The sequence below is a fragment of the Mesoplodon bidens genome, assembly GCF_964165515.1.
Source record: "Mesoplodon bidens genome assembly, chromosome: 3".
In the NCBI taxonomy this organism is placed as follows: domain Eukaryota; kingdom Metazoa; phylum Chordata; class Mammalia; order Artiodactyla; family Ziphiidae; genus Mesoplodon; species Mesoplodon bidens.
This window is the reverse complement of record NC_138178.1, coordinates 156,576,302-156,601,763: the sequence shown is the minus strand read 5'-3', so window position 1 is coordinate 156,601,763 and position 25,462 is coordinate 156,576,302. Positions and strand designations below refer to the sequence as shown.

The 25,462-nt window shown below is 36.3% G+C and overlaps 1 protein-coding gene across 2 annotated transcripts in view; it reads right to left on the bottom strand.

The window, feature by feature from the left end:
• Positions 1 to 25,462, bottom strand: part of TSHR (thyroid stimulating hormone receptor) — a 154,409-nt gene that overhangs the window by 65,903 nt on the left and 63,044 nt on the right. The window contains exons 3-4 of one of the 2 annotated variants that reach the window (XM_081228383.1): positions 9,677 to 9,748; positions 4,272 to 4,346 (exon numbers count right to left, since the gene is read on the bottom strand). In XM_081228383.1, coding sequence (XP_081084509.1) covers positions 4,272 to 4,346; positions 9,677 to 9,748 — 147 coding nt within the window. The remainder of the gene's footprint in view (positions 1 to 4,271; positions 4,347 to 9,676; positions 9,749 to 25,462) is intronic. The other variant, XM_081228384.1, reaches the window with a different exon arrangement.

The window sequence follows — 25,462 nt, the reverse complement described above, 5'->3', positions numbered from 1 at the left end:
AAGATATGCTCTTATAGACATTCAAGGTTAGAATCATTATATCTTTTTGGTACAGTGTATAGTAATCCTTTTATATCATAGTAAAATTTCTTTTTATATATAGCAAAGCTTCATGCTTTATATATATTGGTATATTTATATCAATTTTCTCTTGGTTACTCTTTGCATGTTAATATTTTCATGCTTACATTTTCTATCTTTCTATATCTTTATATTTAAAGTATGTCTCTTATAAGCAGCATTTTTTAATTAACCTATTTGCCAATCTTTGTATTTTAATTGGAGTGTTTAGTCCTTTTATGCACTTAATGTAAATATTGGTTATTTGGAGTTAAATCTACTATTTGTTCCAGAAGTTCTTTATTTCTTCTAATTTCTTGTCCTTTTTGTATTAATTTTTATTATTCCATTCCTCACTATTATTAGCTTGTTATTTATCCATTCTTTTACAGTTATTATAGTTTTTGCCCTACGGATTAGAATATTTATTCATTATTTGTAAAAGTCTAATATAAGTTAGTGCTTTTACCATTTCCCAGACAATTCAAAGAACTTAGAATGCATTAACACTATTTAAAACCCTCCCATCATTTGTTTGCTATTGTGTATTTGAATTCTATGTATACAGGCAGTCCTTGCTTTGCATGGTTCCCATATGCATGAGGTTCAGTTACCATTATTTAGTTAAATTTAAATAATAACTGGTTCCAACCACATGGTTCAAGTTTGTTACCACAATATATTAACTATGAGTAATTGCATAAAGTACAAACTTTGCTGCCAGCTCTTCAGCCCACGCATCACTATGTAAATAACAGATGCACATCATGATAGGTGATCAATTACACCTCTCCTTTCAAAGTCATTGGTGATAGGTCAGCGAGCATCTATTATTCAGTTCATACACAAACAATAAGGTGTGCAGTTGTGTTGCCTCCATGACTTTCAGTGATAGACCCACACAACATTTTATAAAAGAGGATAATTGAAAGAGGTAATTGACCAACAAAGATGGAAGAAACAAAGAAACAAAGTGTGATAGTGCTGGAAATGAAATTTGAATAAATGTAAATAGAGTCATAGAAACTGCTAACCATGGGAACATCCATACTGCTACCATTTGAGAGACTCTAGACATTTAATAAGAGGAACTTAAGTGAAGGTGCATTATTGACATAAATAAGAAAAGTGGTTGTGAATAAAAGAATGAAGATGTCCCCAAAGAAATGATGCTGGTAAAAAAAAAAGAACTTACATTAAAGGGACTCTCAGAAATATTTTGACATTGAAAGAACAGAGGATAGATATTGGAAGCTGATCCAGACCTAGAAAGGAGTATGACAATTTGCCAAGACAGTGATGTGATACTCTCTTGTAAGTTATATATACAACAGAGAAAAATGTGTGTGCTATTCAAACTACTCTTGATAAGCTTTTTAGAAAGAAATAAAACATTTTACTTCTAAATCCTTCTAACGTTTAAAATTACAATGTGCTAAAAATATTAGTTTTACTATTTTCACTTTCCCCATGCATTTATAACCCAATAGTAAGAGAGATTTTAATGTTTTGACAAGAATTTTTGTCACGAAAAGTAATCTTTTTTTCAATGATTAAGATCGCTTTGCACAGTTTCAGCATGCAGTTTTATGATCCAACACTATCACGCAGAGCAAAGACTGCCTGTTTTTTAAACCCCATAAGACGTTTTGTTTTGTTTTGTACAGTCGAGGTTAATTTATATTTAGCTCTTTTTGTTAGTTTGTTTTTTGCTTTTCACTTCCTCCTGTACCTCTGTGCTGTCAGGTAGGATTATTTTCCTTTTGCCTTAATAATTCCCTTTAGCAGTTTCTTTAATATGAGTCTAATGGTGATGAATCCTCTCAGCTTTTGTTTGCTTGAAATGTATTTCTTTTGTCTTCAATTTCAGAGAATCTTTTGGTTAGGTTGGCTGATATTTGCTGTTGTTATTTTTGTGGTTCTCCTTTTTGCAGATATCTTACTTTTTGCTTTGTGGATTCCATCATTTCTGTTGAAAAGTCAGCTTTCAGTCATGTTGTTACTTCTTTGAAAGTATTATGTATTTTTTTCCTCTGGCTGCTTTTTATGATTTTCTCTTTCTTTGATTTTTTAACACTTTTACTATGATGTGCCTTGATGTGGTTTTCTTTGTATTTATCCTTTAAGGGTTTGCAGTACTGCTTACATTTGTGACTTGATGTCTCATGAATTTTGGAAATTTTCTTTCAAATGTTGCTTCTTTCATTCTTTCTCTTCTTTTTCTTGGGATCCAGTAATAGGTATGCTAGACTTTTTAGTGTACCACATATTTCTTTTTCTCTCCATGCTTCAGGGTAGATAAATTCTTCTGACCTAACTTCTAGGTTACTTACTCTTTTGACCTATACATATCTGTTGTTAAACTCATGTATTTAGGTTTTATTTTAGTTATTGAATTTTTAAATTCTAGAGTTTCCATTTGATCCTTTCAAAAATATTTTCCAATTCTATTCTAAAATTCTCTATCTTGGCAATTAAATTTTTGAATGTCTTGATCATAGTTATTTTAAAGTTTGTCTGATAACTCCAATATTTGAATCTCTTGTGGATCATTTTCTATTGTCTGTTTTCTTCTCTTGATTTTTGCCATAATTTCTTTATTTTTAATTTTTTTTGTATGCTTGGTTATTTTTTATTGAAAGATGAGCTTTAGTCTTTGTGAGGACTGATCTATTTCCCATTATACCATACTTCTGGGATGAAGCTCTTTTTGGCATCCCAGCTAAAATCCTTGGGTGTTTACTAGGAACCATCTCCTTAGTAAGCTTTGAACTCCAGTTTTTATTTCCCTAGTTCTATGAGACTGCCTAAACCTCTGGGCAGCCTCTCAGCTGTTGTTTACAGTTTAGAAAATACTTCAAGAAGAAAGTAATCAAATGTTGTTTTGGGGGTTTGCTTCTCTCCCCTTAAGTTCTTGCTGCCTTTATAACACTCAAATACCTTTAAACAGATTTTTTTTCCAGCTCCTCTAGTTGTTTTCAAACCAATGGTTGATATAATAATGTCTGCTAGCCTACCATAGCTGGAGACAAATTTCTGGGTCTCAGTATTCTTAACACATTATTGACCGGGGGATTTTTGCAGAAACTAATACCTGTGGCTGTAATACATCTCTGGTCAAAAATGTGTTAAAGGCAGCATACTTTATTACATAGGGAAAGAAGATTTGAGTCACATATTTATGATGTAAAAACTCTGACCTTATCCGTTAGTAACTCTGTGACCTAGGATAATGTATTTAGTCTCTCTACATTTATGTTTTTCTTAAATAAATAATACAAATGATAATCTCTACTTCACCGCGTTGTTTTTTGAAGGTTAAATAAATAAAGTACTTAAGTGTTCAGCATAATGTTTAGAACATACTAAGTATTCATAGATGATAAATATTTTTGTTCTTCATCAAGAAAAGAGTTAATATTTCATAATACATGGCTGCTTAAAAGAATGTAATGTGATTATTTGTGTAAAACTTTTTATAGATTGCAAGATACTACAGAAATAAAAACAGAATAATTATTTATGAAGTGTATTGATTGGTTTTATGTGGGAGGCACTGTGCTAAATGCTTACATGCATTATGTCATTCAATATTTATAATAAGCATATTAAGTTGGAATTCTTATTACCATTATTTTACAAATGAGGAAACTGAGGTTAGGAAGGATTACGTGACACACCCAAGGTTAGATAATGAGATTGCTGTGACCTAAACACTAGACCACCAGGGAACATCAAGGTTAGACAATGACAGGCAAAGAAACCAGGGTTTTAACTCAACTCTGACCAACTCCAAAGCCAGAGCTCTTAACTCCACTCCTGTTCTAATCTTACAAGGCTACATTTCTCTTTCCTAAATGAGAAAAAAAAGTTAGTTTTTGCAGAAACTTGCACAGGCCCTGGAATCCAGTAGGTGGTCAGTAAATATTTATTGACACTGATATCCATATCAATAAAATCTGTTGACACTGTAGTAATAGAAAGAAATGACAATTCAAAAAGAGGACTTCTAATTTTGTCTTTAACTTCCAGCCATGCAAGTTAGAATTAGGATGAATTAACATAAATTGAGAGTGAGAACAAGTTAAGAATTGAATCATAAATGGAAATTCTGACCCATGTTCTAGTTTCTATTGCCATCTGAAGCCCCCAAATTATCAATTAAGAGTGGCTGTGGCTTGGATTTATGCTTTGCTTTTCATTGTACTTACATGTGAGTCATTTTACTCAAATTGTAGAAGGAATGTGATTCCAGCCGCTGCAGAGTTGCATCTATTGACAAGTAGCTGAACATCACAAAAATATAAAACAAAGTAGAAAGTTAGTAGGGTTGTGAACTGCAAACATACTATTAATTTTGATGTAACTTCTTTGTCAGGGGCTTCCCAGGTCATGCAACATGCACAACCCTCATGGTTTCTCCCTAATTATGTTAAAATTAGTTATTGCTTTTTTAAGATCCTGTTTTATCTGAAAGTTTCCCAATTCATTGGACCTATTCACCCTTCTGGTTTCATTCAACAGATACTTCCTTTAGAAGCTTTCCCCAAATTTCCTGATTAGGTCAAATTTTGCATAGTATATCCTCATGGCACCATGAACTTCTCCTTCCACTAATTATCACAATGAAATTTTGCAAGTGTTTGGATGATATTTGATTGATATTATCTCATTAGACTGCCAGTTCTCTGAAATGGAGAACTGTCTGTTTCTGATGGACACTGAATTTTGAGTACCTTTCATATTGCTTGTCATGTAGTAGACTTCCAATAAATATGGATTAAGTGAATGACTGAATGAATGAATGAACAGGTGAGTTACTCAAAATAGCAGAAAATGAAAGACGTTAGAAAAGAATTCACCAATAAATAAGAGGCATTTTAAATGGAGTACCTAATTGCATGTGGTCAGAGATGTAGTTATAAAGAAGATGAAGAAAAATCCACATTTCTCTAGTGGAACATTCCATAGGGTGGTGACTATATATTCTCTCAAGACTTCTTGATTTTGAGAGGCTGAAAACTCAATATTTATTTTGAACTTTGTAAGTGAAAGGCAACACAATAAAAGTTTTAAGTACTAAAAAGGAGAAAAGAGAAACCTCTAAATACAACTTGTCAAGAATACATAAGGGATGACGTTTCAAAAAGTCTCCTAAATTCCATCTTGTAATAAGAATGACTAATGCAGCCAAATTCAATGACTTCTTTTTATTGAGAGGCATTTCTATGACATTTGGGAAAATTAATGATTAACAGATGGTGTCCACCTGTGGCCGTAGCAGAGCTTCTCAACCCTGGCCATACAACTGAACTATTTGGGAGGCTTTTAAAACATAAGATGTCCAAGACTCAGTCCAGGATAATTAATTCAGAGTATTTAAGGGATGGGGCAAACACTTTTATTTTTAAAAAGCTTCCCAGATGATTCTAATGTGCAGGCAGGGTTACGAACCACTGGCCTATAGTTTGAATTGAATCTGCCAGTAAAATATTTTCATTAATACAATGTTTATAAGAGGAGTGCTGACTGTTCCATTTGAGTTTTTTTTCTCTTGGGTATTGTGTGTATTCTAAAGGTCCTGTGCTTTCTGTTTTGAATTATTTATTCTCTAAACAATTATCCTTTGATTTATCAGGTCTCCCAAGTCATTGTTATTTGTGGATAATATTACATAAATTATTTTGATCCAAATATCATATCTCTAACATAGAGGAAACCACTGAAGTGTTGAAAAGAATTAATTTATTGTGTAGAGATTGTGGGGATTTATAATGGATGAAGCTGAGCCATCTGAAGGACAAGATTAATTTCGAAGGCTGCAAACTTGTTTTCCTAACTTTGCATCGTATCCACTGCTCCAAATTTTCTCCTGAATTTCTTAGTTTACGAGGTGCAAACCTTTCTTAAGGTTTTAGTCATTCAGCACATGTCATAATCACTGAAGTTCCGATTTCTCCAACTGAATGATACCTCCTTAGAGGACTCTCATAGCTTGGTTGTGAAGACAACATATAGGAACCATTTATTCAGTAGGATAAAAGCAGTGATTCCCTACTTGCTTATCCCATTTTTATAATCATGAAAAATCCGATCCCACCTCTTCCTCATATTTCTTCTAAGCATGCAAGTCTCATGTAATACCTAGAGTAACCATATCATTAATCATCCAAAATAGGATATTTTTGTGAGTTAATACAGGGTGCTATTAATAATTATGCCAGAATAATAGGTGGGAATTTGTACTGTTCCAGGCAAAGCTACCTGGTGATCTCTTGCCCCGCAGATGTGACAGCTCCCTAACTATTATTTAGGTATGTGTGTATGCTTTCATTCAACAAATATCTATTGAACATTCACTATATGTCAGTAAATGAGCATTGACCACTCAGATCTGTTCCCTAGCTTCAAGGAACTCACAGTAGTGGGAGATACAGACAGGTAAGTGGAATTAACATGTAGAGTGATAAATTTTCTGATGGGGTTCAGGGCACACTTAACCCAGACTGGAGAATCTAAACATAGTCTCCCTGGAAGAGTCCTCATCAGGACCTTCAAATCTGCCTGGATGTCCTGAATATCCCAGTCAAACTTCTTTCTTTTATTGCCCATCATTTTATTTCAAACCTTCTCAAATTTCTAACTCTGCCCTTTCTACCCAAATATTGGTAGATAATCTTTTTAAAAATTTGCAGAAAAGATTGAAACCTTGAGATGAGAATTCCTTGAATCCCCCTCTAATAAGCCTATTAATTTACCTGCATCTGCCCCATCTCTAACTACTGTTTCTCGTTATAGTACAAAAGGTGCCCATCTTCCTGTAGAAGGTCAATCCCTCTATTTGGACCCCATTCCCTCCTGCCTCCTTAGGGACCTCATGTTCTTAAAATTGTTCTTTGTTCAGTTTTTTTTTTTAAGCCTCTCCTTCTCTTTGATGCCTTTCCCTGGTCCCAGTTACTTCTACCTGTTTATGACTCTCAAGTCTTAATCTCTACCCAAATCTCTCCTGAGTACCCCTATATACCCAGAATTTCCAGTTCTCCTTAGTCTACTTTGATTTTTTTCCTTTTTGCCATATCCATATTCCCTTCTGTATTAATATATTTATTTATTATGTTTTTGGTTCCTTGCTTATTTCTTTTCTTTCGAATGTGAACTCCACAGGAGCATGGCTCTTTGTCCATTTGTTCCCTGATGTATCCCTATCTCTTGGGAAAATGATTGATATATACCAGGGACTGAATAAATATTTCTTGAATGAATTAATAAAAGAATTTTATCCTGATATCTATTAGACATAGCTGTTTGATGCCTCAAAGACACCTCAAATGCCACAGGCCCCAAATTGAATCCCTAACTTACCCCCTGTCCCTCCACAGCAAATACACAGAAAACTTCTCTACCTTGGCAAATGTGCTCATCAACCACAGAGGTGTCCTAGTCAGAAATGTCATTGAAATTCTCCATCTCTTTCCCCCTTCAAAATCAACCAACTTTTAAGTTTGTCAGTTCTCCCTTATTTCTCAAACCTGGCCACTTTTTCTTTTTTCCCACTCAGCCTTCACCATTTAACTTGCCGTCCCCTCTCCCCAGGCACTGCATCGACCTCCTGACTAACTTCCTGCCTCCAGTCTTGTTCCACTTCCGCCGCTTTTCCACAGCACAGCCAGGGAATATTTCTAAAACATCTGATCTGTCACTTCCCTGCTTATAATCGTTCTGTGGCTTGGTCCTTAGGGAAGATTTCAAACTCCTTCAAATGATTCACAAGGCCCTGTACTCACTTCCCTCCCAGTTTTATTTTTCTCTACTGTCTCCACTCCCAGCCTAAGCTCCAGCCTCAACAAACTTATTTTTAACTTCACTGACATCCCTTTTCTCTTCTGCTTGGAACTATCTTTCCATCTTTTGTTTTTTGGCCAGATAATACACATTTCAAATTAGGCACCATTTCCTCCAGGAAGCCTTCACTGACCCCACCCCATATCCAGGTAACAGACCTCTCATATGAGTTCCCAGGTCACCCTAGAACTGACCCCATCATGGCACTTATCACTCTCTTAGGAAGGAAACTGGAGGCTCCATAAGTATTGTCTACTGTTGTATGTGACACATCTAGCAAAGCGCCAGGCACAAAGTAGGGCTCAATAAATATTCATTGAATGAATGAATGAATATAGCCAAGTAGAGACACCAAATAGGCAATTGTATAGGGGAGATCAGGGAAAAGGAAGAGCTAAAGGGGAATTTGAGGCTTTTAGCTTTCAGACCACTAAATGGTGTTGCTGTTAAAAGAAGGGGTAGAGAGGGAACAGTTTAGGAGGAAGATGATGAGTTTATTTTGGATATGTTGTTTGAAGTGTCTGTGGGACATCAAGGTGACACTATTTGGAAGGAAGTTTGTAATACAGGCCTGAACTGTAGGAACAAGTCAGGGCTAGAGATACTCATTTAGGAATTAGTTGTATTAGGTAATAGTGAAGCCAAAGGAATGGGAGTTTTCATTCAAGGTGTGGAGGGTATAAAGGAATTAGGACAAAATAAACAAAGAACTGGTATGTAAGTAACTAAATGAAATGAAATAGGAATCCAGGAAAGGAAACTGAGGAAGAGTAGCCAGGGTAAGATGTTAAAAATAGGGAGAGAACAACATCAGGGAAACCAAAGGAGGCAAGAATTTGAAAAAGGAAGGGCTGGAAGAAAAAGAAAAAAACTGCAGAGACGTTCAGCTGGGATGGTTTCTCAGTCTCAGCACTATTGACATTTTGGACTAGATAATGCTTTGTTGGAGGTGGGGGGCATCCTATGCCTTGTAGGATGTTGAGCAGATCCTTCCCCTCTACACCTTAGATGACAGTAGCACTCTTCTCTTCAGTTGTGACAACCAAAAACGTCAAATGCCCCTGACATGACACAATGGACACTCAATAAATGGTCATGAAATGAATAAACTTAGCCAGAGACCACACGGGCTGGTGGTATTGTCATTGGTAGGCCTGGATTATCTGCATTGCTTGTCAGAATCAACTAAATGAAATAAAGACCTGGTTCATTTCAGACACAGATATACTCTTTGTCAATGCAACATGGAACCCCTTTTTCTCCTCACTCTTGAGTGTATAGCAATTCAGTTTTCTATGATTTCAAAATTTCAAATTAATTTTAGTTATTTTTTAAAGTGAGAAGTCTGAAATCACTGGCTACATTTACGACAAAATGTAAACAGTTGTACTAGTGGTGAAAAGAGAATCAAGAATTGGTAACTGGGATAGATAGATTAGAGATAGATATATAGATCTGTTTAAGGGAGAGATTCCTGGCTAAGGTTTTGCCACATCTCAAAATATATTGATATACATCAAGAATTATTAAATTCTTAAAGCCAAAGGAATTTAAATTTACTTTAGGTTTAAAAAATCATTTAGGAATTAAGGAATAAAGATGTAGTCAAATCAAATAAACATCTTGTACATAAACTTCATATATATTGGAAATGTAGATGTTATTGACTTAGGCAAGTGCGATATATAACAAGTATTTTTCTTGATAGAACACATTTAGAAAATAACATGTCACAATTGCAAACTGCTCTTTATATTAAAAAAAATTGACTTACATCCTGGAGATATTGGGCAGATTTGAAAATGCATGACTGGGAATGGTTTTCAGATGAGTCTCTATAAACTTCCTATGAAAATAACAGTTACAATTAGAGTTTAAATCATTAGACTTTTCTAGTAACCCACCTTAATTATACAGAACACATTATTAGAAGCATGACAATCCTTACAATGTATATTTTATCATACATAAGCAAGAAAACAATTTTCCCCCCAACAAAACAAGAATTGAGAGTGAGAATCAAATGCAGACAATAAATCTTCAAACTTTGCCTTTGAATTATCAGTGAACTAGTATGCCTTGTATAACATCATATTTAATTTGTTAATGGAAGGGCAACATAATATATTCATAAGTTTATTAAGACTACTGAATTCACGGTCAATGGAAATATCTTGAAATGCCACCAGAGTATGTATTAAGAGGATTAAATGCATTTGATATATCTTAAAGATTAAAAATAGTGGTATGATTATAATCTTTTTGCCCAAGCAAAGGTCTCTTCAACCATTACCTTGATCTTATCATCAACTTGCTGCAATTTGAAAATTAATGACTGACAAGGAGTTAATTCTTCTCAGGATCATGATGTTTTTGTTGCATATGCAACCAAATGGTTGTGTCTTTTCTTCCAGTTTGCTTTTTTGTTACTTTTCAGAAGGCTGAGAGTGGTTTCCTTTCTCAATGAGACATCTTTATGCATTCCAGTATGTCTCTCCACCTTGATCCTCCATTTTTTATTGTCTTTCTTTGTTATAGCAACTGCTTGAATAGAATTCTGTATGGAGAAAGGTGTACTTACTGTTCTAGCTGGCTTTGCAAAAAGCCAATGCCTCACCATGCTTATCCTCTTCTCCATGGGTCTGTTTTTGCCATTTAAATGTTGGTAATTACACATTGTTCATTTGCTACCTTTTAAAAAGACATCATACTGAGATTGTGTATTTTTCCTTCTAGAATATCTCCATCATCTGAGAAAGTTCCTTTGTGCCCCTTTCCAATCAGTAACCCCATCCCTCTCAGAAGATAACCACAGATTGCTCTTTTTGTTAACTTCACATAAATGTAATCATACATTAGCCACCCTTTTCTGTCTGGCTTCTTTTGTTCAACTTAATGGTTTTGAGATTCACCCATGTTGTTGCCTGTATCAGTCGTTCCTTTTTATTGCTAACTATGAATACACGTCATTTGTTTATTCATTCTCTAATTGATATTTTTCCAATTGGGGCTATCATGGTTAAAGCTTCTATGAACATCTGTGTGCAAACTTTTTATGGGCATATACAATCATTGCTCTTAGGTAAATACCTAGGAGTGGGATTTATGAATCATAAGTAAATATATACTTAATTATAACAAAAACTGCTGGTTTCCAAAGTGACTGTACCATGTTCCCTCTTACCAGTGATGGATGGGAGTTCCAGTTAACTTCGCATCCTCACCAACACCTGGTATTATCTGTCTTTAAAATTTTAGCCAGACTGGTAGATGTGTATGTAAATACCAATTGGTATTTACCAAAACCTCATGATTGGTATTTTTAACTGCTAAAGGATTTGGAGATATGCACAGTCATGTAAAAAAGTGTATTTGTAAACCCAAGTGTGGAGGTTAATTTTGTGTGTCAACTTGACAGGGCCATAGAGTGCCCAGATATTTGGTTAAACATTATTCTGGTTGTGTCTGTGAGGGTATTTCTGGATGAGGTAAACATTTGAATGAGTAGGCTGAGTAAAGTAGATTTCCCTCCCCATTGTGGATGGACCTCATCCAATTCATTGAAGGCTTGAATAGGGAAAAAAAAGGCTCTATAAGAGAGAAAATTCTTTCTCTCTGCCTGCCTATCTTCCAGCTGGGACACTGGTCTTTTCCTGCCTTTGGACTCAGACTTAACTGGAACTTACATAGAGTCTCTCCTGATTCTCAGGTCTTTGGACTCGGACTGGGAATATATTGTCAGCTCTCCTGTGTTTCCAGATTTCCAACTGCAGGTCTTAGACTTCTCAGCCTCCATTACCATGTGAGCCAATGCCTTATTGTAAAAAATCCTTCTCTCTCTGCCTATGTCTCTGTATATAGAATATATATGTATGTATTCTGTTTCTTTGGAGAATCCAGACTAGTACAATAAGGATGTAAATTGAAAATGATAAATATCTACATAACTCTGAGCCAGGCGCTATGAAAGTACATTACATTTATTACTTTATCATCATAACAGCCGTGTGAGTTATGTAATATTATTATCCCCATTTTACAGATGACGATCTGAGATACAGGAAGGTTAAATAACTTGCTAAGAGCCACACAGCTGTTCAGTAGGAGAGCAGGGTTTTAATCACAGGCAAAAAGACATCAGATTCTTCAGTATACACTACTGCTTGCTGTTCTGCAAAATATGAAATGTAGATGATAATAATAATACCTACCTCATAGGGTTGCCATGAAGATTTAATAAATTATTGTTAGAAGCACCTAAAACAATGTCTGGCACATAGTGGTTGAACACTAGATGAGTTTATTTTTTTAAAGAAATAAAAACATACAAATCTGTTTGCCAATTTATTAATCAATGATGAGAAATACAACTGTCACATGGACCAGAGTAGTCATGATGCCAAGCCCATTTTTTCTTGTGGGCAGACTATTGTAGGGAACCAAGACAGATTCAGGAGGTTGCTTGTAGAGCATGAAATCCATCAAAAGAAGGAGACAAACTCATTTTTTTAATGCTCTCAGGCTAAGAGAGCCTAACATCACCACTTCTTACAAGGAATGACCTTGTCTGTGGGATCACAGCACTTTGCATTCACTGGTTTAAGTTTCATTTGTCTTGGACATTGACTAGACAGGAATTTCCACAATTCTCATGTGTGACTCCACTTTCTCTCTGCGTTTATGGCTGATAAATTCTCTGCCAGATGGATATTTTCTTCAACTAGATTGCATGAAGTTGTTCTATTTCCTTTAAGAGATTTTATATATCTCTATTATGATCCATTATGTGTTACTTTAAAAATTTCCTCTATTTCATTTGTTTCTAATTTACTAGGGAGCATTACAGTGCAGCCTCAATGTTTTTGGGAATATTTTATTACAGAGCCTTGGACTACAGTTTACTTTGTGTGGTAGTCGTACTTGGTATGTAAATAAAAGAAAAAATGTAAACGGTTCCCTTTAACACTTCCTCAACCCTCATGGAGCATTTTAGGCTTTGAGGAGCACTGTTTAAAACCTATATATTTGTCTAAACCTTGTTATTTTATGGATGAATAATATGAGGAAAGGTGGAGTGACTTAAGTTCTTATAATAAAGTAATAGCAGTCCTGCAAGCATTCCACTATAAAGTATATATACATATGGTGTTCTGAAACTACATAACCATAGGTTCTTTCCTTTGTTGTGAAGGTGTGACCCAGAGGCACTTCAGGAATCAACACATATTTAGTACTACACATATGTTGAGTGCTTACCATGTTCCAGGCACCATGCATGGTGAGGGGAATGCGATGATAAACAACTCAGATGGACATCCTGCCTTCATGAAGCTGAGACCAGTGGAGGAGCTAGACATTAAAAAACCTATTTAATACAGTTAACTTACTATATTATTATCATTGTGTTAATGCTATGACGGAAGAGCCCAGATCTGTGCAAATGCATAAGAAGTCCTCTCCAAAGAACTGATTTAAGCTGAAACCTGAAGGCTATAATTTATAAAAGAATCTGAAGGATTAAAAGTGTCAGTGAAAGAAGCAGGGTGATGGACTGGGAGTCAAGGCTTTTTGAACCTTAACCAAAGAAGGGTGATAATATTATCCACTCTTCTCAGTTATTATGAGGAGAAATGAAAAGTGAATTATATATCACACAATACTGAATGAATGTCAGGAATTATAATGCATGAGGTCTTATATAAAATGATGCCCATAAACATAGCTGGCCTCCAGTTTGTACTCCAGATAAAAGCACTTGGTGAACCCTTGCCATCTGTCCAGTGTTCGAAAAGTAGCTTTCCTTAAAAATGGTAATGCAGGCTTTGGCAGAGGGTAACATTAACATTTTTTTCTGGTAGTCACGTGCACATTGGCAGTTCATTAAGTTCATCATCTCTCATTAAAATTTCAAAGTACTGTCAGTGAACTTTACCCAGGGAGAAAAGACTATTGGCTTAGGAAACTTTCAAACCAGTCAGGACAATGAGTGAAACATCAAAGAGTTAGTATGCATAGATTTATCATATATATATTCTATTCAGAAATGTTAAATACCAGGGTCAAATATTTTTGAAGGAGATGTGTGTGTGTGTACCTGTGTGTGTATGTTTTTGTTCTTGCTGTTGTTGTTAGGGAGAAGAAAAATAATTTTATTTAACAAATGATCAAAAAGCAAGTTCTTCTCATTCCTAATTTGCATTTCAGGTGTTAATTTTTTGAATGAGTTAATTTTCTTTTCTGTGCTTGCGTCTTAAGTGTTATACACTGATTTCAAACCATAGTCTTCCTCCCTACCACTTCTGCTGCTCTTCATACATTTATGTAGATCCAAATTTCCATTTGGTATTGTTTTTTCCTGCCTAAAGAACTTCCTTTAACATGTTATTCTTCTTGTTGTTGTTAGTGCAGGTCTGCTAGCAAAGACTTTGCTCAACTTTTGTTTATCAGAAAAAGTCTTTATTTTGCTTTCAATATGGAAAGATATTTTCACTGGGCCAGAAATTATAGGTTAACAGCTTTTTCTTTCTTTCAGTACTTAAAGATGTCATTCTGTTGCATTCCAACCTGTGGAGTTTCTGACAAGAACTCTGTGTATTTATTTTTTTCTATGGCTGTTTTTAAGATATTCTCTTTATCACTGATTTTCAGCAATTTGATTATGATGCGCCCTGGTGTAGCTTTCTTTCTGTTTATTCTTCTTCTGCTTCATTAGAGCTTCTTGGACTTGTGGGTGTAGAGTTTTTATCAGATTTGGAAGAGTTTGGGTCATTACTGCCTCAAAATTTTCTTTTGTTCCCTTTCTCTCTCATCTCCTTTTGGAACTCCAATTACATGTGTATTAAAGACTTGATTTTGTCTTACAGGTCATTGATGCACTCTTCATTTTTTAAAATATCTTTTTTCCCCTCTGTACTCAATTTTGGATATTTTCTATTGCTAAGTCTTCAAAGTCTTAATATTTTTCATTTTGTAGTGTTTAATGCCATTAAGCCCATCTAGTTAATTTTTCATTTTATGTATTTTTAACCATAGAATTCCATTTGGGTCTTCTCCATATCTTCCATTTCTCTCATTATGGTCATGTTTTCTTTTCTTGAGTTTCTTTAGAAGACTTATAACAGAAATTTTGTGTCATTGTCTGTTAATTCCATCATCTCTGTCATTATGGGTCTGTTGTTATCAACTGAGTTTCTCTTTGTTATGGATCATTTTTCCTGTCCTTTTTTTAAAAAAAAATTCCTATTGCTTAGAGAGATAAGATAATGTGGAAACTGTTACTGAAGGGAAAGAAAGATTTACTGATGTCCACTGTGGTAGTAAAAAGATGGCCACAAATTTTCCTCCCCTTGAATTTGGGCTAGCCTTTGTTGCTTGACCAAAGAATGTGGTAGAAGTAGTGTTCTTGCATTTTGTGGTTAGATTAGAAGATGTCTTGAAGCTTCTACATGGGTGTCTTTGAATATTCTCCTAGAGGGCCCTGAACTGTCATGAAAGAAGTCTGACTACCCTGAAATGAAGAGTGTAGGAGCTCCAGTCACAGTCCCACCTGAGACCAGCATTCAGCCATCCCCACGAAGCAGCAGACATGTGAAGGAACATACCATGGGCTCTCCAGTGACACCCATTTGTCACACGAATACCATTAAGTGAACTCTGATGATGCCATGAGAATGATTCAGCTATATCTTATCCTACCCTGATTATAATTTAGATTATATAATTCCTGATTTTAATTTAGATATAATAAAATGGTTGTTTTAAACCTCTAATTTTTTATGCAATAATAGATAACTAAAATACCCAGTCAAATATTGTGCTATGAATTTTACATATATCACATATTGCTAAGAGTAGCCACATCTTATCATAATAAACCTCACCAAGCTGAGATAAATGTAATAGGATTGATTTAATAAGCACCTGCAGAATGACAGAAGTTAAGCTTCATGTCTACTGTTCTCTTTCCCTCTATTATTTCTATCCTGGTTGCAAAGTTACTTGAAAACTTGGGTAATAACAGAGTTTAATAACCTGTAAAGAGGCAAACTAGAAATGATTCTTCTCCATGTAGCATTGTTAGTGTTTATTTTACCACCTGTGTTCCATCAGTACAATGGGGGAGAGAGTTTAACTGCCTTTTGACGGGGCTGGCCAATCTCAACTCTGCTAATAACTGTCTCTGTGACTTTAGTTGAATTTTAAACTCTCTGAGCCTCAATTTTTTTTCATGTGTGGAGAACAGTATCTCTTCTCATTAACTCACAGGGTTATAATGACCACCAGGTAAAACAACCTAACTGAAGTTAAATGAAAATTTTATGATTGTGATTATAATAGTATTAATAGGTATTATAATTAACAAGCATTTAACTTCTTATCTCATAATATTTGCCCTCCCAATTATTAGGGATAAAGAAGTGGTTTGAAGAGAACAGAGGTCTCTCATTTTCAAACTGAAATTGATTCTGATTTAGGGAATAGTGAAAGGTAGAGGTTGAAATTAGTTCAAAAATAACTTAAGGCCCCATGTGACCTAGGCTCACTGCAGTGTCATTTTCAAAGAAATACTGTTAAGTTAGTAAAAGGAAGTCCTGTCTTTACTTGTGGGAGTTAGTGTTAAAGGGGAACCGTTCTTTTTTTTATTTGAACTATAGCTGATTTACAATGTTGTGGCAATCTCTGCTGTACAGCACACTGACTCAGTGATACACACACACATATATATATATATAGACACTCTCTTTTTGATATTCTTTTCCATTATGGTTTATCCCAAGAGATTGGATAGTTTCCTGTGCTATACAGTAGGACCTTGTTGTTTATCCATCCTAAATGTAATAGTTTGCATCTACCAGCCCCAAACTCCCAGTCCATCCCTCTCCCTCCCCCACTCCCCTTTGGCAACTGCAAATCTGTTCTCTGTGTTTGTGAGTCTGTTTCTGTTTTGTAGATTAGTTCATTTGTGCCATATTTCAGATTCCACGTATAAGTGATATCATATGGTATTTGTCTTTCTCTTTCTGACTTAATTCACTGCGTATGACAATCTCTAGTTGCATCCATGTTGCTGCAAATGGCATTATTTCATTCTTTTTAATGGCTGAGTAGTATTTCATTGTATATATGTACCACATCTTCTTTATCCATTCATCCATTGATGAACATTTAGGTTGTTTCCATGTTTTGGCTATTGGGAATAGGGTTGCTATGAGCATATGGGAACGTGTATCTTTTTGAATTATAGTTTTGTCCATGTATATGCCCAGGAGTGGGACTGTTGGATCATATGGTAATTCTATTTTTAGTTTTCTGAGGAACCTCCATACTGTTCTCCATAGTGGCTGCACCAACTTACATTCCCACCAAGAGTGCAGGAGCGTTCAAAGGGGAATCATTCTTTTTTTTTTTTTAACATCTTTATTGGAGTATAATTGGTTTACAATGGTGTGTTAGTTTCTGCTTTATAACAAAGTGAATCAGTTATACATATACATATGTTCCCATATCTCTTCGTTCTTGAGTCTCCCTCCCTCCCACCCTCCCTATCCCACCTCTCTAGGTGGTCACAAAGCACCGAGCTGATCTCCAAAGGGGAATCATTCTTAATCCTCACAACACATCTTTAAAAGTCCTTCCTTTGCTTCTCCCTTCTTTCAAGCCCACTCCTGATGAATCTCCAAAATTCTCTATAAAGTGTCTTTCTCCCTTCCTTTTTCTACTTCATTCCTTCCCCAAAGTGTTGGGTTATACAAACTGACCAAGCCTTACTGGTTATTTGTGCCTCATTTTTATTTTATTTTAATTAATTTATTAATTTATTTAGGCTGTTTTGGGTCTTAGTGGCGGCACATGGGATCTTCATGGCAGCATGCGGACTTCTTAGTTGTGGCATGCAGACTCTTAGCTGTGGCATGCTTGTGGGATCTAGTTCCCCGACCAGGGATCAAACCTGAGCCCCCTGCATTGGGAGTGTGGATTCTTATCCACTGGACCACGAGGGACTTCCTATCTGCCTCATTTTTAGATGCTATCTTACTCCACACATTTTCCTGATTTTGTTCCACAAATTATACAAGAAAATGGTTCACAAGGAGTTTTCCTTGGTGGGGAAGGAGGGGGGCACAAGCTAATAAATATTGTCCTCACTCCAAACAATTTTATTTAAAAAATAACATTAAGATGCTTTCTTACCACAGTTTAAAAATCAATTACTTTTTTATAAGGCTACAGACACTCAGTTCTCCATATCATGAGATTCTTTTGGGGTAAGCTTTTCTAATAGCCATTTTATGAAATCATTTCAACTGGATGATAAAACGAGTTGCCTCAAAATGGCCAAACACTAATTTTCCCCTCATGAAGTAATTTACAAGGTTTCATTATTATTTCAACCTTAGGGATAAGCTTTATGTATTACTACTGTATCTGATATCCCATTAAGTAGACTGGAATTTGTGTGTGCGCAGGAGAAGGTGCTATTAACATTGTCAAGACATCAACACATCTTGGAATAGATTTTTCTTGTTTTAGAAAGAATCACTGGATTTTCCTGTCTTAGTCCATGTTGCCCAGAAGCAGACCCTCAGGCAAGGATTCGTGTGCAAGTGATTTATTAGGGAAGTATTCCTAGGGGAAACTGTAGAGGGACAGAGGGAAGCAGGACAGGAAAGAGTGAGAAGTGTGTGTGTCTGTGTGTGTGTGTGTGTGTGTGTGTGAAGTGTGAGAGTGAAGGTGTGATTTCAGGCAGAGTCCCAGCCTCAGCGGGGTCCCACAGAGAGCTCTGGAGTATAGATCATGCCTTAGAGTTGGTCCTCACTCAAAGAAAAAGTGTGGCTTTCATAGTCCTACTTCAGTCCATTATAAACTCCTCAAATCAGCTCCAGGCATTCCTCTAAAGAGCAAGCATGATTTGCTAGAAGCAAAAACACACAGAAGTTGGGGAAGGGGTCCACTGAAACAATAAAGGGATCTAAATTGATATGGATGGAGCACCAGAGTCTGCTATTTCCCTTCCTAGTTATGTATAGGTAAGTAATACCTATACAGGAACAAACGAATACCTATACAGGAACGAACAGGAATGAATACTGAGTTTAATAGGTGCCTGCTCCTGGGCTAAGTGCTTTATGTTACATAAAACCTTTATGTAACATAAAGCCTTATATAAGCCTTACAACACCCCTGTGATATAAATAGTATTAATTTCCATTTTACAAGTAGAGAAACTGAGGTTCAGTGAGGTTAACTGACTTGCTCAAGGTTACACAACAAATGAATTGGCAAGGATTAGAACCCAGGACCTTTGAAGCCAGAGGTGAAGTCATCCTGGGAGAAAGGTAAGAGAAGCCCATTTTGGGGGTTGATGAAGCTCTCTATTCCATTACTTTTTTTGCGTGAAGGGCTGATCACTGAAGAAGATATGAGAAAGTTTGTACCAGGATCAAGGTCTCCTGGGAAGTAAAGCTTTTGCCCCTTCCCTCCTGAGCTGAGATGTAGCTAGAACCTCACCAAAGGACTACGATGGTTCTCAGTGTGATTTATTGAAAGGAAAAGACACCCAGGGGACCCCTTGATGGAACTTACCTGAGTGGTAGGGCAATCTAGACTTCTGACCTAGACTCTGCATGAGTTTAAATAGTTATGGAGCTAATAGTGATTCTGTGCAGGGTGGACCTGTGGCTGGGTCATCCCTCTTAATCTGATCATTATGGAAATAATTTATCTAGAAGTTGCATAAAAAGAACATGAGAAATGTTTAAAAGGTAATACTAGGTAAAAAATAAAGAGTCACAAAAGAGTGCATGCATTATAAACTGTTTTACATCGATTGCACAAAAAAACTTCTAAATAGATGGTCAACAAAATATTAGAAGTTCTCAGGGAGTGGGATTAGAGATATTTAAAATTTTCTTTTTGTAATCCATACTTTCTAATTTGTCTACAGAAAACAGGTATTTCACTTGTATTGAAAGAAAAGTTATTAACCATTTAAAAAAGTGTGGTTAGGTTGAGCAGGGTTGGATCATTTTTACTCATAGCTATGAGCATGCTCTGTAGTTGTAGAAGAGTCATTTTTTCATTAAAAGGTCAAAGGCATGGGGGTTAGGGGTTGAGCATAGTGGAAAGAAGGAAGTATTGGTTCTTTCAACCCAGTACAGTAGCCATAACTTCCCTCCATAGAGTACAGCTGCAATGCCCAACACAATTGTCATAGTCACATGTGACTCCCAAGCCCTTGAAATGCAGCTGGTATGAACTGTGGGTGTAAAATACACACTGGATTTTGAAGACTTAATAAGAAAAAAAGGAAAATATTTATAATATCTTATTCTGACTGTATGTAAAAATTATAAATTTTGAATATACTAATTTAATTAAACATACAATTGACACTGATTTCACCTATTTCTCTTTACTTAGTTTAATGTGACAACTAGAAAATTTTAAATTATGTATGTGGTTTGCATTATATTTCTCTTGGACAGCACCAGATAAAGAGTTAGCCCAGCCTTAATATTCTATGTTTCTTTCTGAACCACAAAAGATTTTTAGGAAATTGTTCTAAATACATGAGATACTAAAACATAATTGAAAGGGAATAAACCAAATGATGCAGATTAAAAAAAAAAAACTTTTAGGAACTCTGGGAGTGGTTATGCCAAGGAGTACTTCCCAGAACTTCTGCTGCCAGTGTCCTTGTCCCCACGGTGAGCCACAGCCACCCCCCGCCTCTGCAGGATACCCTCCAACACTAGCAGACCATGTGAAGGTGACTGTGGGACCTGGAGAGAAGAAGTACAGGAGGAAGATGATACTTTTGCTACCTCGCAGGAACCCCGGGAACTATGCGAACAAAAAAGAGAAAGGGAAATTTCTTCCAGCAGCCTCAGAAGCAGCGGATTAAAGCTCCACAAGCAACCTGATGTGTCCTGCCTCTGTGGAATACCTGAATAGACAACAAATCATCCCAAATTGAGGAGGTGGAATTGGGAGCAAGATAGATTATTTTTTCCCTTTTCCTCTTTTTCCATGTGGATGAAAGGCTCTTGGTGCTCCAACCAGGAGTCAGTGCTGTGCCTCTGAGGTGGGAGAGCCAACTTCAGGACACTGGTCCACAAGAGACCTCCTAGCTCCACATAATATCAAACGGCGAAAATCTCCCAGATATCTCCATCTCAACACCAAGACCCAGCTTCACTCAACGACCAGCAAGCTACAGTGCTGGATACCCTATGCCAAAAAACTAGCAAGAAAGGAACACAGCCCCATCCATTAGCAGACAGGCTGCCTAAAATCATAATAAGGCCACAGACACCGCAAAACACACCACCAGACGTGGAACTGCCCACCAGAAAGACAAGATCCAGCCTCATCCACCAGAACACAGGCACTAGTCCCCTCCACCAAGAAACCTACACAACCCACTGAACCAACCTTAGCCACTGGGGACAGACACCAAAAACAATGGGAACTACAAACCTGCAGCCTGAGAAAAGGAGACCCCAAACACAGTAAGGTAAGCAAAATGAGAAGACAGAAAAACACACAGCAGATGAAGGAGCAAGGTAAAAACCCACCAGACCTAACAAATGAAGAGGAAATAGGCAGTCTTACTGAAAAACAATTCTGAAAAATGATAGTAAAGATGATCCAAAATCTTGGAAATAGAATAGACAAACTGCAAGAAACATTTAACAAGGCCCTAGAAGAACTAAAGAGGAAACAAGCAATGATGAACAACACAATAAATGAAATTAAAAATACTCTAGAAGGGATCAACAGCAGAATAACTGAGGCAGAAGAACGGATAAGTGACCTGGAAGATAAAATAGTGGAAATTACTACTGCAGAGCAGAATAAAGACAAAAGAATGAAAAGAACTGAGGACACTCTCAGAGACCTCTGGGACAGCATTAAATGCACCAACATTCGAATTATAGGGGTTCCAGAAGAAGAAGAGAAAAAGAAAGGGACTGAGAAAATACTTGAAGAGATTAGAGTTGAAAACTTCCCTCATATGGCAATGGAAATAGTTAATCAAGCACAGAGAGTCCCATACAGGATAAATCCAAGGGGAAACACGACAAGACACATATTAATCAAACTATCAAAAATTAAATACAAAGAAAATATATTAAAAGCAGCAAGGGAAAAACTACAAATAACACACAAGGAAATCCCCATAAGGTTAACAGCTGATCTTTCAGCAGAAACTCTACAAGCCAGAAGGGAGTGGCAGGACATATTTAAACTGATGAAGGAGAAAAACCTACAACCAAGATTACTCTACCCAGCAAGGATCTCATTTAGATTTGATGGAGAAATTAAAACCTTTACAGACAAGCAGAAGCTGAGAGAGTTCAACACCACCAAACCAGCTTTACAACAAATGCTAAAGGAACTTCTCTAGGCAAGAAACACAAGAGAGGGCTTCCCTGGTGGTGCAGTGGTTGAGAGTCTGCCTGTCGATGCAGGGGACACGGGTTTGTTCCCCAGTCCGAGAAGATCCCACCTGCCACGGAGTGGCTGGGGCCATGAGCTGTGGCCGCTGAGCCTGCGCGTCCAGAGCCTGTGCTCCGCAACGGGAGAGGCCACAACAGTGAGAGGCCCATGTACAGCAAAGAACAAAAACAAAAACAAACAAACAAACAAAAAAACACAAGAGAAGGAAAAGACCCACAATAACAAACCCAAAACAATTAAGAAAATGGGAATAGGAACATACATATCAATAATCACCTTAAATGTAAACAGATTAAATGCTCCCACCAAAAGACACAGACTGGCTGAATGGATACAAATACAAGACCCATACACATGCTGTCTACAAGAGACCCACTTCAGACCTAGGGACACATATGGACAGAAAGGGAGGGGACGGAAAAAGATATTCCATGCAAATGGAAATCAGAAGAAAGCTGGAGTAGCAATTCTCATATCAGAAAAAGTAGACCTTAAAATAAAGACTATTACAAGAGACAAAGAAGGACACTACATAATGATGAAGGAATCGATCCAAGAAGAAGATATAACAATTGTAAATATTTATGCACCCAACATAGGAGCACCTCAATACATAAGGCAAATACTAACAGCCATAAAAGGGGAAATCAACAGTAACACAATCATAGTAGGGGAATTTAACACCTCACTTTCACCAATGGACAGATCATCCAAAATGAAAATAAATAAGGAATCACAAGCTTTAAATGATACATTAAACAAAATGGACTTAATTGATATTTATAAGATATTCTATCCAAATACAACAGAATACACATTTTTCTCAAGTGCTCATGGAACATTCTCCAGGATAGATCATATCTGGGGTCACAAATCTAGCCTTGATAAATTTAAGAAAATTGAAATTGTATCAAGTATCTTTTCCGACCACAACGCTATGAGACTAGATATAATTACAGGAAAAGATCTGTAAAAAATACAAACACATGGAGGCTAAATAATACATTATTTAATAATGAAGTGATCTCTGAGGAAATCAAAGGGGAAATCAAAAAATACCTAGAAACAAATGACAATGGAGACACGATGACCCAAAACCTATGGGATGCAGCAAAAGCAGTTCTAAGAGGGAAGTTTATAGCAATACAATCCGACCTTAAGAAACAGGAAACATCTCAAATAAACAACCCAACCTTACACCTAAAGCAATTAGAGAAAGAAGAACAAAAAATCCCCAATGTTAGCACAAGGAAAGAAATCATAAAGATCAGATCAGAAATAAATGAAAAAGAAATGAATGGAACAATAGCAAAGATCAATAAAAAAAAAAGCTGGTTCTTTGAGAAGATAAACAAAATTGATAAACCATTAGCCAGACTCGTCAAGAAAAAAAGGAAGAAGACTTAAATCAATAGATTTAGAAATGAAAAAGGAGAAGTAACACTGACACTGCAGAAATACAAAGGATCATGAGAGATCACTACAAGCAACGCTATGCCAATAAAATGGGCAACCTGGAAGAAATGGACAAATTCTTAGAAATGCACAACCTGCCAAGACTGACTCAGGAAGAAATAGAAAATATGAACAGACCAATCACAAGCACTGAAATTGAAACTGTGATAAAAAATCTTCCAACAAACAAAAGCCCAGGACCAGATGGCTTCACAGGCGAATTCTATCAAGCATTTAGAGAAGAGCTAACACCTATCCTTCTCAAACTCTTCCAAAATATAGCAGAGGGAGAAACACTCCCAAACTCATTCTATGAGGCCACCATCACACTGACACCACAACCAGATAAAGATGTCACAAAGAAAGAAAACTATAGGCCAATATCACTGATGAACATAGATGCAGAAATCCTCAATAAAATAACTAGCAAACAGAATCCAACAGCACATTAAAAGGATCATACACCATGATCAAGTGGGGTTTACTGCAGGAATGCAAGGATTCTTCAATATATGCAAATCAATCAATGTGATACACCATAGTAACAAATTGAAGGAGAAAAACCATACGGTCATCTCAATAGATGCAGAGAAAGCTTTCGACAAAATTCAACACCCATTTATGATGAAAACCCTGCAGAAGGTAGGCATAGAGGGAACTTTCCTCAACATAATAAAGGCCATATATGATAAACCCACAGCCAACATCGTCCTCAATGGTGAAAAACTGAAGGCATTTCCACTAAGATCAGGAACAAGACTATGTTGCCCACTCTCACAACTCTTATGCAACATAGTTTTGGAAGTTTTAGCCAGAGCAATAGGGAAGAAAAAGAAATGAAAGGAATCCAAATTGGAAAAGAATAAGTAAAGCTGTCACTGTTTGCAGATGACATGATACTCTACATAGAGAATCCTAAAGTTGCTACCAGAAAACTACTAGAGCTAATCAATGAATTTGGTAAAGTAGCAGGATACAAAATTAATGCACAGAAATCTCTGGCCTTCCTATACACTAATGATGAAAAATCTGAAAGTGAAATTAAGAAAACACTCCCATTACCATTGCAACAAAAAGAATAAAATATCTAGGAATAAACCTACCTAAGGAGACAAAAGACCTGTATGCAGAAAATTATAAGACACTGATGAAAGAAATTAAAAATGATACAAACAGATGGAGAGATATACGATGTTCTAGGATAGGAAGAATCAACATTGTGAAAATGACTCTACTACCCAAAGCAATCTACAGATTCAATGCAATCCCTATCAAACTACCAATGGCATTCTTTACAGAACTAGAACAAAAAATTTCACAATTTGTATGGAACCACAAAAAACCCCAAATAACCAAAGCAATCTTGAGAACGAAAAATGGAGCTGGAGGAATCAGGCTCCCTGACTTCAGACTATACTACAAAGCTACAGTAATCAAGACAGTATGGTACTGGCACAAAAACAGAAATATAGATCAATATATAGATAGAAAGCCCAGAGATAAACCCATGCACATATGGTCACCTTATCTTTGATAAAGGAGGCAAGAATATACAGTGGAGAAAAGACAGTCTCTTCAATAAGTGGTGCTGGGAAAACTGGACAGGTACATGTCAAAGTACGAAATTAGAACACTCCCTAAC